This window comes from Lynx rufus, unplaced genomic scaffold, assembly GCF_022079265.1.
Source record: "Lynx rufus isolate CCGP_SWC_20201006 ecotype Redwood Valley unplaced genomic scaffold, mLynRuf1.p SCAF_15, whole genome shotgun sequence".
Classification (NCBI taxonomy): Eukaryota; Metazoa; Chordata; class Mammalia; order Carnivora; family Felidae; genus Lynx; species Lynx rufus.
In genome coordinates this window covers 38658452-38675624 of record NW_025814829.1, presented here as the reverse complement: position 1 = coordinate 38675624, position 17173 = coordinate 38658452, and the positions used below count along the sequence as shown (strand labels likewise).

General features: G+C 42.4%; 1 protein-coding gene across 1 annotated transcript in view; it reads right to left on the bottom strand.

Annotated features, from left to right (window-relative positions):
• Positions 1 to 17173, bottom strand: part of LAMC1 (laminin subunit gamma 1) — a 140048-nt gene that overhangs the window by 46322 nt on the left and 76553 nt on the right. Inside the window, exons 2-3 of the mRNA XM_047076880.1 lie at positions 4700 to 5004; positions 38 to 168 (exon numbers count right to left, since the gene is read on the bottom strand). Of these exons, the coding sequence (XP_046932836.1) occupies positions 38 to 168; positions 4700 to 5004 (436 nt within the window). The remainder of the gene's footprint in view (positions 1 to 37; positions 169 to 4699; positions 5005 to 17173) is intronic.

Here is a 17173-nt window from a genome sequence, read left to right as displayed (position 1 = left end):
TCCAGTCATTTTCAAAGTTATTTAATGATTTACTTACCTACCACCCACAGCAAAATCAGAGATTGCATAATAGTAGGACTTGAGAACTTTGGGGTCGTTAAACACTTCATCTCCAAAGGTGTTCAGGCGATTGAGTGTGACTCTGATGTCAGTGGCAGTTACCCATTCCTGTGAGGGAAAAAAAATTAATAAAAAAAATGGAAAAAGGTAAAGGAACTGAAGATGAGGGACATATACGCAACAAAATTTTCTAAACTTTTCCAGCAGTTAATATATCATGTGACTTATGTCCTCTTCTAGCATTAAATCGGATATATTATTCGAGGACTCCCTTAATTTCCTAGTATTTTTCTCCTTCTGGACTCTTCCCTTCTTTTGATCTAAGTTGTTGTTATCACTCAGAATCCCAAAAAGCAGGAATAATAATCGTTTCTTCACAAGGCTGTTGAGAGGCTTAGAGGAAATATACTTTTAAAGGCTTAGCACACAGGAGGGACTCCGTACACACGCCCCTTCTCTCCACCCTGTATCCGTGCCCCAAATCCAGCAGAGAAGCCAGCACAGAGCTCATGGGGCACCACAGTGGTGTTAGATATGCTGGTCACTGTCTCCTCCTGCCCATTTTGTACCATCATCTACCTCTCCCTCCATCCCTAGTCCACTACTGATAGATCTGGGAGAAACATCCAAGTACAAAATAATAAATCATTATGCTGGCTGGGGCCAATCAGATGCAGTTTTGTCCTGACCCTTCCCATAATGTCACTTCTCTGTGAGGCCTTCCCTGGCCACCCAACCAAACATTGCTGCCCACCCCAACTCCCTATTTCACTCTCCTGTCTTAATTTTTTTTAAGTTATTTGAGAGAGAGAGAGAGAGAGAGCGAGCGCGCGCAGGCGGAGGAAGCGCAGAGAGAGAGAGGAAGAGAAAGAATCCCAAGCAGGCTCTGCACTGCCAGCACAGAGACCCCCCCCCGCAGGGCTCGAACTCACAAACCGTGAGATCATGACCTGAGCCATCATCAAGAGTCAGACGCTACCCAGGTGCCCCCTGTTTTATTTATATTGTCTCTTTCCATCACCTTCCCCCCACCCCGCCACTGCCACCGCCACCATCATTCTAAGCCCACCATTCTAATCACCACCAAGATTCTAAGCCCCACAAGAGAAGGACTTATCTGCTTTGTTTACTGCAGTCTCCCTGGTGCTTAGCATACAGTGGGTGCTCAAATACATAGGCTGAGCAAATGAACAAATCTGAAGAAACCACAACTGATCAAATTGGTAGGTGTACCATAATAACAGAGGACAAGAATGAAAGTTAAAGTTTTTCCCTAGGTTTTATGAGCTCTAAGCCCTTATAATAAATGCCCTTTCATTGAGCTAATTTTAGTCAGATGTTTACCTCTATGGTAGACTGTTATAATGATGATTCCAATGAATCATTCTGCCAGTGCCCACACCCTGCGCAGTCCCTTTCCACCCTGATTCTAGGCTGGGGCATGTGACTTGCTTTTGCCTAGGGGACATGAGCAAACGTGACACAAACAGAAGTCTGATAAGCACTTGTGCACTGGGACTTACTCTCTTGGAACACTTCTGCCATCATGCGAGGAAGCCTAGTTTAGTCACCTTGAAGCTTTAAGGCCACAGGGAGAGACAAACCCAGTTCCCAGCTGACCTGCCATTGAGGGAGCTCAGGTCAATACGGAATCAGGAGAAATAATAAGTCACGGTCATTTAGAATTGTTAAGTTTTGGAGTAGCATATTATACATGACCGCCCAAAGATGCCACTTCCACGGAAAGTCCTATCGTGGGACCACATGTGGGCATCAACAGTGGAGACGCAACAAGCAAGTGCAGAGCAGCCGGCGTCTGTGTTTCCAGGAGGCTCCCCATGAGACTGGGAGGCACACCCCTGATTAAGGAGCACAGCTTAAACCATGCCAAACACCTGGCATACAGAGTAACATCGAGGCCTCATAAAAGCTAATCCCCGTGAAGCCTCCAAGTATAATTAGAAAGGAGAAGAGATGATGATTCCACCGCATGCAAACTTGGAGCTCCAATAACAACTCCCACTCATGGCCACAATGCTAGGAATCTTTTAGTCGTCTGTAATGTAAATAGCTAAACATATCTCTATGTTTAATGCTTATTATCTCTCCTTCGAGCTTCATCTTTATAACAGCTTCCCTTGAATAAAAGCTTCTCAAGAGTTAGGTTTAAGTCATTTTTTTCACAATGGACATCTTAAAAAGAACAGGCTCTGGAGCTAGACTTTCTAGGTTTTGGATCCCATTTCTGCTACTTAAAACTGCAATTTGGGATCAGTTACTTTACCTCTCCTGATAAATAATGCCCATGCCTCATCTGTAAAATGAAGATAATAAAACTGTCTACCTGCCCCCCGCCCCAAGAAGGGAGGGGCACCTGCATGGCTCACTTGGTTGAGTGCCGAACTCTTGATTCTGGCTCAGGTCATGATCTCGCAGTTTCAGGAGTTCAAGCCCCATGTCGGGCTCTGTGCTAAGCATGGAGCCTGCTTTGAGATATTGTCTGTCTGTCTGTCTCTCTCTCTCTCTCTCTGTGTGTGTGTGTCTGTGTGTGTGTGTCTCTCCCCCTTCTCCCTCTGCCCCTCCCCTGCTCGTGCATACTCTCTTTCAAAAAATAATAAAAATTAAATAGAATTTTAAAAGTGTCTACATGTAGAGTTATTATGAGGGTTAAATGAGTACATATAGCTAATATATCTCAAGGGCTCAGGACACTGCTTGGCACATTACAGCAAGTGTTGTAATAAAAGTTGACTATTATTATAAATCAGTACATGCTTAATAATATTCATATACAATGAAACCAGGAAGGGTCTCCTCTCCCATCTGGGAGATCACAGCTTCTGGAGAGAGGCACAGGAAGCAATGAGGAAAAAGGGTCATTATCAGCTAAAGTCAAATCAGCTAACCCTCCTTGGCAACTGGGTATGAAATCCAGACCTCTTACATTCAGAGACACATAATTAATGTTTTTGCATAATGACAGCAACTGACCAAATCGATTACAGATGCCCATAGCATTTTCACCACATTCAGTCTCATGAGTTCCTATGGCATAAAGAGTAGCAAACATCAGGGGTGCCTGACTGCCTCAGTTGGTAGAGCATGTAACTCTTGATCTCAGGGTCATGAGTTCGAGCCCCACACTGGGAGTAGTACTTTAAAAAGAGAGAGAGAGAGAGAGAGAGAGAGTAGCAAACAGAATCCCTACAGCTGGGGGAACCACTTCAAGATAGGCTGACAAGGCATACAGTTAGCAAAGGTGCCATAAAATCACAGTCACAATATGTCACTGCTTTTTCCCGCTGACTATACCCTTGTCTCTGCAGGACAGCAAAATAGAATAATCTGGATAGTAAGAAACTAAGCTAGCAAATGTTTGCTAGTTGATCAGCTTAAGAAAATTGTAGATCACATCTGCCCTAGACATTCAGTCTTCTGTGTTTTCATCTATCAAAAGCAGTTAATTCTTCCTACTTATTTTGAATACATCTTATCACCATTGCAAGAAACACATTACTCAAAGGCCTTTGCAGACATACTCACTGCTCCCCATAACCTCAGACTTTACCATGATCAAGATGTACAATCTCCCAGCAAACTACAGAAATATAATGGAAGGGAAGAATTGGACCCACAGAGAAATAAATAGATTCTCATCTTTTGACACCATGCAAAACCATACAACCAATTTAGAAAGTCTCTGAATATAATAAATTTCAAAGAGAAAGCGTGAGAAGACACAAAAGCATGAAGCCCAGAAGAATGAGTGGATTCCCTACTTAGAAATCCCAACAGCTTTTCATAAAATGTACACAGCATTTGCAAACCCACATCCAGTCTTTGTCTCAGTCAATTAATACAGGCTGTCCCCATTTAGATGTTAACTTCAGCCACATGACAGAAGCATCTCCAATTCTGTGTTACAGAAAGATTCCAAATTATGGCATATAAGGAATATGTGCACAGAATTTCCGAGAAAAAGGACAGCTTTAATTCTTTCTGTGCTTAAATGGGGAAAAGTTTCTATCTTGATGCTCAGGCACTATATCATGTGTACCTAAATTTATATCTTGTCACAAGCACCAGTGCCTTTAGATGATGAGAAGTTTTTATGACTGACAACAGAGCCAGACAGACCCAGTCCAAATTTCCCTGCGTGGTTACGAAGAAGGACGGCGTTCTCAGATATTGCTCCAATTGTTCCCCCTTGCGAACACTAAAAAATACTTTTCCTTTTGTCAAATCAGAGAAGAGATAAGAAAGGATGCAAAAATAATGGGTAGATTCAAATACTCTCTTCAAAAGGTCAGAAGCAAAATGTTTGCACTGTGAGTTAAGAGCCAAGTTAAAATTGTTCGGCTTTCAAGATTTCTAGAAGCTGTAGCCCAGAAATCACTGGTGCGTGGACAGGGATAGAAGAACATCATTTGGGAAGCAGGAACAAAACGATTCTTCTTCCCATACTGAGCATCTACAGGAGAGCAGGATAAAATCCACCTGTCCGTCCTGCTGGGGTAGATTCCACACCCACCCCCTCCCTCTTTAGTGGGACCAAAGGCCCCATACAATCCATCTTCCTGCATCCCGAAGGTACATGGAACAACTAACCGGAGGCAAAGCTAACTTCTGGATGCATTACCTGCAGCACCGGACTATTGTCGAAGTTGTAGGCACTCGGCCTTCCTTCTAGGGTTGAAAAGGCCACATTGCCTCCAGTCAGAGGGGAAATATCACTGAATTCATCTGTGCACAAGGCCTGCTGCTCATCTCCTCCTGTCCTGATGAAGCCGCGGTTTGCCTTCGAGTAGGTGTTCTCGCAGGAGCCGCTGTAATACTGGTAAGGAATCCAGGGCCCATCTTCCCGTGTGCGCTTGTAAATGGCGAAGCTCTCCGGGCGGCTGGTGTGGAACTTGAGGCGCACGTATGTGATGTCAAAAGCTTTTCCTGTGAGACAAACAAGACGTTCAAAAGTCATACATAGGAAGCAAAGAAATTCCCTCTCTTCCCAGTTTGCTTTGGAACTTGACGAAGAGAGAACACAAACTGCCCTGTGCACCCTGGACCAAGATGGTTCCAGAACACACGACACATTGGCTGTGTCCATTAGGCAATTGGAAACCTGGAAATAGTGGGCGTTTTCCCTGAGAAATGACAAGTTATAGTTGGGTTCATAAGTTGGCTCATAAAAGCTTGTTTAGGACATGCATTGTTGAAATTTTGTTTGCCATGAAAAATGGTAGCACTGTACTTCTATCAAACAAAAGCAAAATTGAATTAAAAAGTACATTTATTCTTAATGCTGGTGCTTCAGCATAAACAATTTAATTTAAAAAAACAGAAAAGAAAATTTTTGCTGACTTTCTAGATCAGTATTCTGGAAACTTTCAAGGTATTTAAAAACTCACTCTATTAACTATAATGTTACTTCTTGATGCAGGAGGACTATCTTCAGCACTATTCTTCTACTTATCCACCAAGTTAAGACAGGGATTTGAGAAAGAGAAAAGGACAGTGATTAAGAGATGGGGCAGGGAGTAGAAAAGGAAGAAAAAAAAATTCCTCTAGCAGCTGAACAAAGAGAAAAAAAGGGAGAGAGAGAAAAGGAGAATGGGAGTTTAAAGAACTTGTTTGAATATGTTCAAAGGAGAATATGCAAGATCTGAGCAGGGAAAGTCGGCAAAAGGGAGGAACTGGGCTGCTGTCTCTCTGGAGGAAGAGCCACCGGTCAGACAGCTCCCTGTGGCAGCCAGGGTGTGGTCTGATGGCTGGGACACCTTGGTTGCCAGCCAGTGTGCCTTCAGGTGGTTCAAAAAGACAATGTGCAACTGTTTTTAATCACCTTTCATTCACAAATTGGGTCTTTCTCTGACAATGTTTATCCTCTGCAACTTCCATGCTATAGTGAAGATTACAGACTGGCCAACAAGTATTTATTGGGCACAACTACATGTTCAGTCCTACACTATACACTTTGGGGCACAGAATGTGTTAGACATAAAAGGTCCTTGCACTCAAAGACCTTACAGTCTTTCCTCCCCAAGTGGATTAACTCCACAGGAAGAACCAGCTCGGTCCTCTCCGACAAAGCTCACAGAGGAGGAACTCCTGCACACTCTCAGAAGTATTGAGGAGAGACTTCTGCCATCCTCTTACTTCCATGTACCTGCTCATCCTCAGGGGACGAGTGATGGTCACGTGTGGCCTGGAATCTCCTCAGCTCACTCTCCAGCTGCCTGCCTAAGGTCCTGTCCTGGACTCCTCAATGCAAGGCAGTGCGTCTGCCTCTGTGCCAGGGAGGCCTGCTGTTGTCCTACTACTAGATGCGGGACTAAGTGGGTGAGTTCAACTGGGCTGGAGAAGAGGGGACGGGGGGAGAGCAGAAAGCCCATGTAAGTCATGTGTCCAGGCTGTATTCTTTAGTCCAGTATTATCTACAATAAACTAATATGATGAGCCATATCTAACTATTTCTTAGGCGGTCTAGATCTTAAAAGAGAAGTTTAATTAACTGTCCCCCATATACACGAAATGCACATACAATTTTGAACACAAAGGTGTGTGGCATGACGGAGAGAACGCAGGACTGGGCATTATGAGACCTGAGCTCAGGTCCTGGCTCCTTCAATGACTAGCTGTGTGATTTCTGTTCCACCATTTTCTCCTCTGCAAAAATGAAGGTGATGACTCCTGAGCCATTTACCTCAAAGTGTTGTTGAAAGGACAAACTAAGATCTTACGTATACTTGGTTAACTGTAAAACTCTATACAAATATAAGGCATTATTATAATGGAGTTTAGAAAAAAAAAAATCCTGAATTAGGATCCTGAATATGTTCACATGTAAAGGTCTGACTGGGCCAGGGACTACCTAGTATAGTTGCTAAAGAGTAGGACACAAATCTGGATCTTCTCCCTAAGATGCAGTACTACATTTTGCTGGACACAGATTATGAAAATGCAGTTTGCAACTGTCTTGTTAAAAGAATGAAAATTTAACCTCTATCTCTGCTGTATCAAAACTGTTAAGGTGTGTTCCCTTTGAATGAGGGCGTGGATTTTTAATATAGTATCTATGGCATGCCAGAGATGATCTAAGACATTCTGGAATGGTAAAACAATTGAGTTCTCTTCAGGACAGGTGGTCTGGGATGCTCAAAGGCTTACTCACTAACCTGTGGATTACAGATTACCCTTGCTGTTTCTACTCTCTCTGTCTCCATTTCTGACATCTCATTGTTCTTTAACAACCCAACCTGCAGGAGACTGGATCAAAGGAGAGAAGATAAAATGGAGCTGGGTATGTCGTGTTCCAGACTAAAATCTGCATCACAGAGCCACACTCTGAAAGAAATGGGCTTCTGTGGTCCCTCTCACTGCTGCCACAGACATAGCACCGGGCGGCAGAAGGTGAGTAAGCAACATTGCTACTAGCATTAAACTTTGAAGCAAACTAGTTCACTGGTGCCGGCCGCACTCACTGAGCCTTGTTTTCGGAGCTGCCTTTTTCCTTCCGACCCACGGCCACAGCTGGAAGAGAAAAAGGGCTCTGCGGCAACCGGTAAAGGAGGCTCACACATGCCACATGACAAGACGGCCACGTACACTGCCCTCCGAATTAGAGTCAGTCCAGTGGTGGAGGCAGACCACTGCAATTCCCCTGTGATGCACAGGACAAGTGCACAAAGTTCTGGGAGCATGGAGGAAAGTCACCTAACCTGGACTTGCAGGGTCAAAAAACATTTTCTAGAGGAAGTAACATCAACATCCAGGACCTAAGGAATGTAGAGGAATTACCCAAGCAACACAGAGAACACAGAGGAGTGATCACTGAGAATCAGAGTTGTGTAACACAGCGAGAACTGGAGAGAGTGGCTGGAGATGGACTCACCAGGAAGGACAGCAGGCCAGGTCTGAGGCCATGTTAAAGAGCAACTTCAACCTAAGGGCAATGGTGAGCTGCTGAAGGATTTGCACCAGGAAATACATGATCAGATTTGACTTTTATAAAGATCACTCTGGCCACTGGGTAGAGATTAGGTTGGAAGGGACAGGATTAAAAGTAGGGAGAATAGTTAAGAAGATGTGGCAATAATCCTGGAGAGATGACGGTGGCTGAACTAAAAATAGGGGCAGCCGGAATGGAAAGAAATGAGTGGATTTGGGTGAGATGGAGGAAGCAGACCGCAGTAGTAACTTGGTGACCAATGGAGAGTAAGAGGGAGCAGGAGCCACCTCTGAAAGCCTCCTCTTCTTTTACTCTGTTGACATGTTGTTTCACTGTCAAAGCTTCTTTTCCAGAAATAAGGTAGAAGGATTTAAAATAACATTCAGTTTCCTAATTTACAAACAAGTCGATGGAGCGCAGAGCCACCCACTGAAATAGAGGACAGGGGAGGTTAAGCAGGACTGGAGGCAGTGGTAGAGGGCAGGATGGGGACATGAGTTCAATTCTGGATGTACTAGTTTTGAGGTGTCTGTGGGTCATCTAAACAAGAGGAAATGTCTAGTATGAAGTTGGATGTGAGTGGTCTGAAAGCCCAAGAGAGATGTCTGAGTCAGATATATAGATTAGCATGTAGATGGATGGTGAAGGTTGGGTATGGTTGAGACCAACGAAGCAAGTGTGCTGAGTGAGAAGAGAGTTGACTTTTGAGATCACTCTCAGGAGCATCAACATTTAAAGCACAGACAGCAGATGGTAGGACTACAGAGGAGGCTGTGAGGCCAGAGAGGGAGACAAGTAAGAGCATCAATATCATGGAAGCCAAGAAGGTTTGAGGAAGAATAATCACTGGTATTAAAATATGCTAAGAGAGTCATGTAAGACAATGACTGAGATGTCCATTGGCTTCAAGCTACAAACAGGTCACTGCTGTACTTAGAGCAGTCCTGTGGGCAGGGTGGGTGGGATTGAAGATGAATGGCAGATAAAAGGTAGGATGGAAGATACAACGAGTGTAGTCACCTGCTATAACATTTGGCAAGGTGGGGGGCAGAGAATGAGGAGAAGGGGATGGAATGTAGGGTCAAGGAAGATTTTTCTTTCCTTTTTGTTTTTTTAGATAGGAGATATGAGGTTGTATTATATGCTGTTGTGGTCGAGTCAGCTGACAGGGAAAGACTGAATGTGGAAACAAGGCTGGGAAATAAGAATGGGATTCTGTGCTAATGAGAGAACTGGCTCCATACAGGAGAAAACCCGTACCCTTACTTTCTATGTGGGAGCAAATGCAAATGACTGAGTAGGTTTTAAGGAATGCAAGTTGAAAGAGTTCTGATGACTTTATTTTTTCTGTGCAGTGAAAATCACAGGTACTTGCTAAGGGGTTGAGAGCAAAGCCAGTGGGAATATCTGAAGAGAGGGTAGAGACTTCATAAGAGCCACTGTAGAGACCACAGAGAAAGTGGACTAGAGGAAAAGAATCCTTGCTGGGCAGAAACAGGGCTGCCAAGAACAGGGTACAGACTTTGCACAGATATCTCTGTGTGGGTGCAATTTTCTACAGCCACTTCATACCCCTTTTATGGATAAGAAAAGGGGACTGAAATTACATCAAGGATTTGGAATCTAATCTGAATAAATAGGGAAGCAAATACAGAAAATGGAGAAGAGTCAAGGCCTGAGTTATCTATCCACAATTACCTGTAGTCATGGATAATCAAAAACTGGGAAACTAAGGAGCTGGCTTTTTTATTCCATTAAACAGCTGCAGTCAATACTTGTCATGGACAGTCGCTCTCCTCCTCTCTTTCTCCCTCATCATACCTCCCTACTCTTTATCTATCCATCCTACTCGTTTCACAGTGGACAAAATGAAAAGATCTAGTTAAATGGTAGATAAATAGGACACAGGACCAGGTCTCCTGATTTCTAGTCCAATGATAGCTTCTCTACTATTTTTACACTGTGGGAGCACATAAAAGTAGGCAGTATGACTTTAAGGTAAAGAGGCCAAGCCAAACAATTAAGAAAATCAGTAAGTAGACGTCTGGAAAGTATTCCAGCAACTATACAACTAGAACATCCCCCCTCCTCCCCTCAACTCACCTCACGTTCATGCACATGAAGACTAACCATAGATATACACACCCTCAAGAAAATATTTAGCTTCTGAATGTTCTACTGCGTTCCCCCCTCCCCCTTACACATTCCTTCCATAAACAAAAAGACTCAAGTACAGATGTTTAGAATGAGGCACACAAAATTAACTATTACTTCCTGCTCTGATTCCTACAGTTCACGCTGGCTGAGGGAACGAGAGAAGGGGAGGCGGGGGGGGGGGGTAGTGTCTGAACAATGAGAATTCAGCCTTTGTTCACGCAGGGCCAAGCCAAGGAATTCTGCTTAAGCCTCCTACGTGGTTAAGTATTTCTAATCTTTCTGAGTAGGGGAGAAACCCTTCCTGTCTTAGAATTGGATTCAAGTACTGACTGCTGGGGAACATAAATGCCTCTCTGTTATGTGCAGCTCAGAAGAATTCCATGAGGATCTTGTGAAACAGCCCCCTTTACAGTGAGGTAATGAACGACAATGGCTATACAGAATTTTCCAGAACTTGAAAATGCCCTTCCACGGCCTGAATTCAACGAAGAGAACCGGTTCATTCTAAAGTATCAAATCAGGAGTCACTGATTCACTATTGTTCTTACGTGCTAACTCCTTAGAGTCAGAAAGTGACTGTTCTCCTTGAAGTCAAACTGGACGTTTGGAGTACACAACTTCAGTAAGGTTGTGGTGCATAAAGGCAATTAGAGATGGCAGACGCTCAGGCTACTAAATGGGATTCTCCAAACAGTTAACACAAACAGGAGGTCACAGAAGGCAACTATTTGAAAACGTTTTCATTTCTGTTAGTATAACTGCTGGCTGAAATAAGAGTTCCCAGGACAACGTGTACAGCTGCGGACCAGCTGTTATTGTTCCACCTCGGCAGACAGATTGTGCAAATACGGCCTGGCCCATCAAGATGACCCAGGGCCAAGTGAATGCTGAATGTGGGATCCTCAAGTGGACACAGATGGGTGATCAGAAAGCATAAAGGGGAACAATCACACACAGAATGTGTGGAGGTGAGATGGTGCACGGAGTTCATGCCAACCACTAGAAAACTCAGGCCGAACCACCCGTTGAAAGGCTAGTTTCTATGGCCTGAAACTCATCCTCAAAATAGGTGGTTTTTAAAAACTTATTAGCCCATTTCTTTCCCTTAAATTTTGGTGCTCCTTTTTCATCCCCCTCTCTTGTAAATCAGCTAAATGCCAACAGTGCAAGGGGACAATTCTGTGCGAGGCATATCTAAATCAGCACAACTTACAGTCGAGGAAAAGTAACCTTCATAGCTTTGACAAACAGTCATTTTAAATTGAATTTATTGAAGCGAATGCAATGGAATTTACAATTTGAGGAAAGCATCCCTACCAAATGAATAAACAAAAGGCTTCAACAGTGCAAACTTCCTGAATACACGCAATGAGCACTTCCTATCACACATGTGCCACTGTCCCGACAGAGGCATGCTCAGATTAGTGGCGCTGGGCCATGGAGAGTTTCAATCCCAAATATACAAAGCAGGCAGATAAAGGAGCAGAGAAGATAATCATTTTAGAATTCTTTTAAAAGCTAAAATTCTGTACCAAAGGCTATTTCTAAAAGTAATGCTGTGGCTATAACAATGGAGCTAAGGGGAAAACAGAAGTTTTGAAGTTGATTGGCATGATCTGGGGAAGACAAACCCATAATCTCTTAGGGAAACTAGATGTTTCCATAAAGTACCAATTTAAAGTTTAAGCCAAAGAAGACAGTTCCACTCTCTCCCTACCACCCCCCCCCCCCACAAACTACTGGTAACTTGGTGCTATTGCTGAATAAGACCAAGGCACCAACCTAGTACAGCAGTCATCAAAAAGTAAAATCTTGCTGCTTGTATTACCCAACTGCAATACCCGAAAAATGCCATATACGTTTTAGCAAATTAAAGGGTCAAAAGTGATTTGGCTTAACACACTAATTAAATATGAGATCATCAGATAGCCAATGCGTGAACAGAGAGGACTCTTAACACTAGAATATCAAATAGTCTTGGACGGTACTTTCAAATAGGTGCAAATTATTATTGGAGGTCACAGATATTTTCTATCATCTAGACGTACAACAAATTTATCCTCACTTATATATCCTTATCATTTTAGTTGAAACCTTCACCAAAAGAAACAAAACTGCCAAGTAAAATTGCACTCCAAGAACTGGGCATATGCTTTATTAACCTAAACCTCATGGTTTATAAGACTCAGTACCGACTCTAATTCAGGCTAGTGGGTCACAAGCATGCCTGAAATCCTTGAGCCAAGCTAAAGGAATGAAGCCAGCATTTACTCCCACTCAGCCAAGCTGAGGCAAAAAAATCCACTCAGCTGAACAATAGAGTTCTAACTATTAGGAAATGACTGACATGTGGAATTTAATGGAATTACATAAAGAAAATAAAGAAGTTAATTATAACACTAAGGAAACAGAAATAAAGAGGCAATGAAACATAAGCAGCATGAAACCAATACGTTAAAAAAGTCTAATTATTAAGATATGAAAAAGAAAAAAGACACTATAGTTTTATGGGAGGCTATTTCTTGTTCTTTGACATCCATGCACTATTAAGAATTGACTAATTTTTGTCTTTTATCAACATAAGAATAAAGAATGGTAAAAGAATAGTGAGAAAATCTAAGGGGGAAAAGATTCTCATATACAATTACGATGATGCAATAACAGACTAAGATCGACTCTGATAAACCCTCCACTCCCCAAAGTCACAGAAAGTTGACCAACCGTGTACTTTTATTTATTTAACAACTATTTGCTAGGTGAGTTTAAGTGAAAGTCCATCAAGCTATTTAGAATACTCAATCCTTCATTTTGCTACAATGCCTTTTACTTTCTAGTTTAAATTTTTTTTTTCAACGTTTATTTATTTTTTGGGACAGAGAGAGACAGAGCATGAATGGGGGAGGGGCAGAGAGAGAGGGAGACACAGAATCGGAAACAGGCTCCAGGCTCTGAGCCATCAGCCCAGAGCCTGACGCGGGGCTCGAACTCACGGACCGCGAGATCGTGACCTGGCTGAAGTCGGACGCTTAACCGACTGCGCCACCCAGGCGCCCCTCTAGTTTAATTCATAATAAACCTGGCCCTGTCTTTCCCCACATACTATTTGTATCTGTCCTCAAAAGAAGAAACAACTACAAATACTGCAAAATATGTTAAATTCCAAAATATCTTTCTCAGTTTTCACAATTGCTTAATTTCTTGCCACATCCACCCATTAGGTCAAGGATCAGAGCCAAACTGCTCTTGATAATTCCAAGTCCAAATTCTTCCATTCATTCAACAAATATTTACTAGGCACATATTGTGGCACTGTTCTAAGTATAGGACTAGAGCAGAAAATAAGACAGACAAGGTCCCAAACTTGTAGGGCTGACAGCACAGCAGGGAGTGAAGTAGGTAAGGGATAGATAACAATCACAAATCAAAACAAAAACATAATGCATTACATGATAAATGACACAGTGAAGAACAAGGTGGAAATCATGGAGGAGAAGTGCCATTTAATACACTGTCACCAGAGATGGCCTCACTGACCTGGATAAGGTGACATTTGAGGAGAACGAAGAAGTGAAACAGACCTCTGGGAGAGAGCATTCTAGGAAAACCAAATGCGAATACCCCTGAGGCAGGAGAATCCTGGCAAGTTCTGGGGAATGGTGAGGAGGCCAGTGTGGCTGAAGTAAGAGTGGAAAAGAAGGAAAGTGTGGGGGATGAGGTCAGAGAAACTGACGGGAAGGAGGGATTGCCAATCATGTATGCCTTGTAGGCCACTGTAAGACTTGGGCTTCTACTTTGAATGATATGAAAACCCTCTGGAGGACCTTGTCCAAGGGAGTTACATGACCTGACTGGTATTTTAGAAGGATCATTCTGGTTGCTTTACTGACAAAAAACTATAAAGGGGACCACAGAGAGACAAGCAGGCTAATGAGGGGCTTTTTGCACAAGGCACAAGATAATGGTAGGTTAGTCCAGGCTGGGATCAGTGAGCGGTGATCAGATTCTGGCCGCATTTTGAGGCTAGAGGGAGCCAGTTATACTGATTGCATGTGAGGTGTAAGCTGTGGTGGAAGCAACTAGAAAGATGAAGGTGCCATTTATTTAGTGAAGAACATGACAGGAACAGGTGTGGGGATGGAGAGCAAGAAAATTAGGAGTTAAGCTCTGGATATTTTGAGATACTTATAAAACTTCTAAGTGGAGGTGTCAAGTTGACAATTAATGTATACAAGTCTGAGGTTCAGAAGAGCTCCAAGCAAGAGAGAAAAATCTGGAAGTCACCACCATACAGATAATGTTGAAAGCCATGGGGTTAGATAAAAAAAACACCTAGAGAATGGATATAGATAAATGAGAGGTACAGAACAGGGTCTTGGGACATACCAACATTTAGAAGTGGGGGAAGAAAAAAAGGACCCAACAAAGGAGACTCAAAAAGGAACAGCCACTGAAGCAGAAAAAAAAAAAAAAATCAATAGAATTTCAGTGACCAAGGTTTTTTTTCAGCTTTTTAAAAAATTTCAATCCAAGTTTATTCACATATAGTGTAATAATAATTTCAGGAATAGCATTTAGTGATTCCTCACTTACATATAACACCCAGTGCTCATCCCAACAAGTGCCCTCCTTAATACCCATCAACCATTTAGCCCATCCCCCTGAACACTCCACCAGCAACCCTCAGTTTGTTCTCTATATTTAAGAGGCTCTTATGGTTTGTCTCTGTCTCTGTTTTTATCTTATTTTTGCTTACCTTCCTCTATTTCATGTTTTTTCTCCCCTTAAGTTCCACATGTGTCCTTTTGAATCAGCACTTTTGCATCCTTTGGATAAATACCTAGTAGTGTAATTGCTGGGTTGTAGGGTAATTCTATTTTTAACTTTCTGGAGAACCTCCATACTGTTTTCTAGAGTGGCTACACCAGTTTGCATTCCCACCAGCAGTGCAAAAGGGTTCCTCTTTCCCTGCATCCTTGTCAGAGGCCAAGTCTTAAAACACATTTTAAGAAGAAGAGAATGGCCAACAGAGTCAAATACTCCTAAAAGAATGAGAAAGATGAAGACTGAGCCATTGGTCACTGGATTCGACAACCTCGAGATTTACTGCTGCCCTTGACAACAACTGGTGTGGTAGAATGACAGGATGAAAGCCAGAGAATGTGTGTGTGCATGCACACGCATGTGTGAGTGTGTGTATGTGTATGTGTCTCCGGTGGGGAGGGGCTGCAGGGATTGGAGACAGCTAATAAAAACAATTTTCTGAGTAATATTGCTATAAAGAAATAAGGTGGTAGGTGGAGGAGAGAAGGAAGGGTTCAAGAGGAAATTGCTTTTGAAGGTGGAGAGACAGTATGTGTTATGTCAATAAAAACGATTCATTGCAGCAGCTGAATTTACACTGAGCAGTGAGGCTCTTTCCCGGTGTAGATAAATGAAAGTGTGTAAAAGAGACCCACTTTGGTCCATAATAAAGTTCTTTGAGACTTCTCATAGATCTCCTTCCAGAAAGAAGAAATAATGGAATGGACAAGGGTTACTGTAAGTATCTAGATTAAAAAGTTACCTGGTACCCCAAAACCACAGAAGCTCTGGAAGGATGCTCCCCAGTAGAGCCAGCCCAGGTCTAGTCTTTCCTAGACCCATAATCTAGCCCATGATAAGGACCAACTGCCTATCAGAATCACCTGGAAAACTTCTGAAAAAAATGCAAGTTGTTGAGCCTCATCTCCTGAAATTCCATTTTTAAAGGTTCTAGGTGAGCTCCCCATATCTGTATTTTTAAAAGCAACCTGGGTGAGTTTTTATGTACGGTTATATTTGAGAAATATTGCCCTACTGTAAACTCTTCTTCATCTTGGTTCTCATGCTTCAAATATTTAGGTAGGGAAAGAGTTCTGACCTTAGTGCTGCCCTGCAGAATGAACTTAGGCACTCATGAACGGTGACTCTGATTTTCACACATCAGTATTTCAAGGTGAAATTTACTGCAACTGTTAACTGTGCAGGCATGAGCAGTGAACCAGAATGACAGCCATCTTTCTTAAGACACATTCAGACGTTAAACTCACAGGGCTTGTTCACTTCACATCTGAGGAGGCTGGGTGACGACGGGCCAGTTGAACCCAAACTCCCCAACATTTTCCTCCATGCCAATTTCCTATCACTCAACTTGTATCCTCAAGGCCCTATTTCCCAGGCACGTGGAAATATACATTTCTATTTTGAGAAAACTCGCCTACTGCCAGGGATTTTACAGTGTTGTTCTTTCCATGCAGATACTGGTCAAGATTCCCTGTAAACCAAATTCCCTATCCCCTCTGGCTTCTCTACTTCTTCCTTCCTCTTCCCAACAATCAGTAGTATTTAATAAAATGATAGAAAACCAACAGCAATTCTCACTGGCAAGAAACAAATCTGGAAGCAAAGAATTAACTTCTGCTTCAGTACACTCAAAAAGATAAGAAAACACTTTTTCTTCATTGTCTAAAAGCCTAGAACTTGTTTAACCCTAGTCTGTGCCAGGCAATGTTGGCATTTTCAGGGAGGGTATTACATTCTGTTGGTTAAATACCAGTGTAGAAATATGTACTTTTCAGAGAAGAAATTTCAGGTATTAAAAATAGATTACATATACACATGTGTGTATATTTATATTTATATTTATATTTATATTTATATTTATATCTATATCTATATCTATATATGTCAAGGGGGGCCTAAGAGCAAAGTACAAGGAGTTCATATTAGTATTAGAGAGAGGGAGAGGAGCAGGGGGAGGGGAAGAAAAAAAGGGACAGAGAGAAAAGGGGGAGATTGGAGATTGAGGAATTTTAAGAACACTAAAAATTCAGACTCGATATTCTGGATTTTATTTATTTTTATTTTTATTAATATGTATTTATTTTTGAGAGAAAAAGAGACAACACAAGCAGGGGTGGGGAAGATAAAGGGGGAGACACAGAATCTGAAGCAGGCTCCAGGCTCTGAGCTGTCAGCACAGAGCCCAGTGCG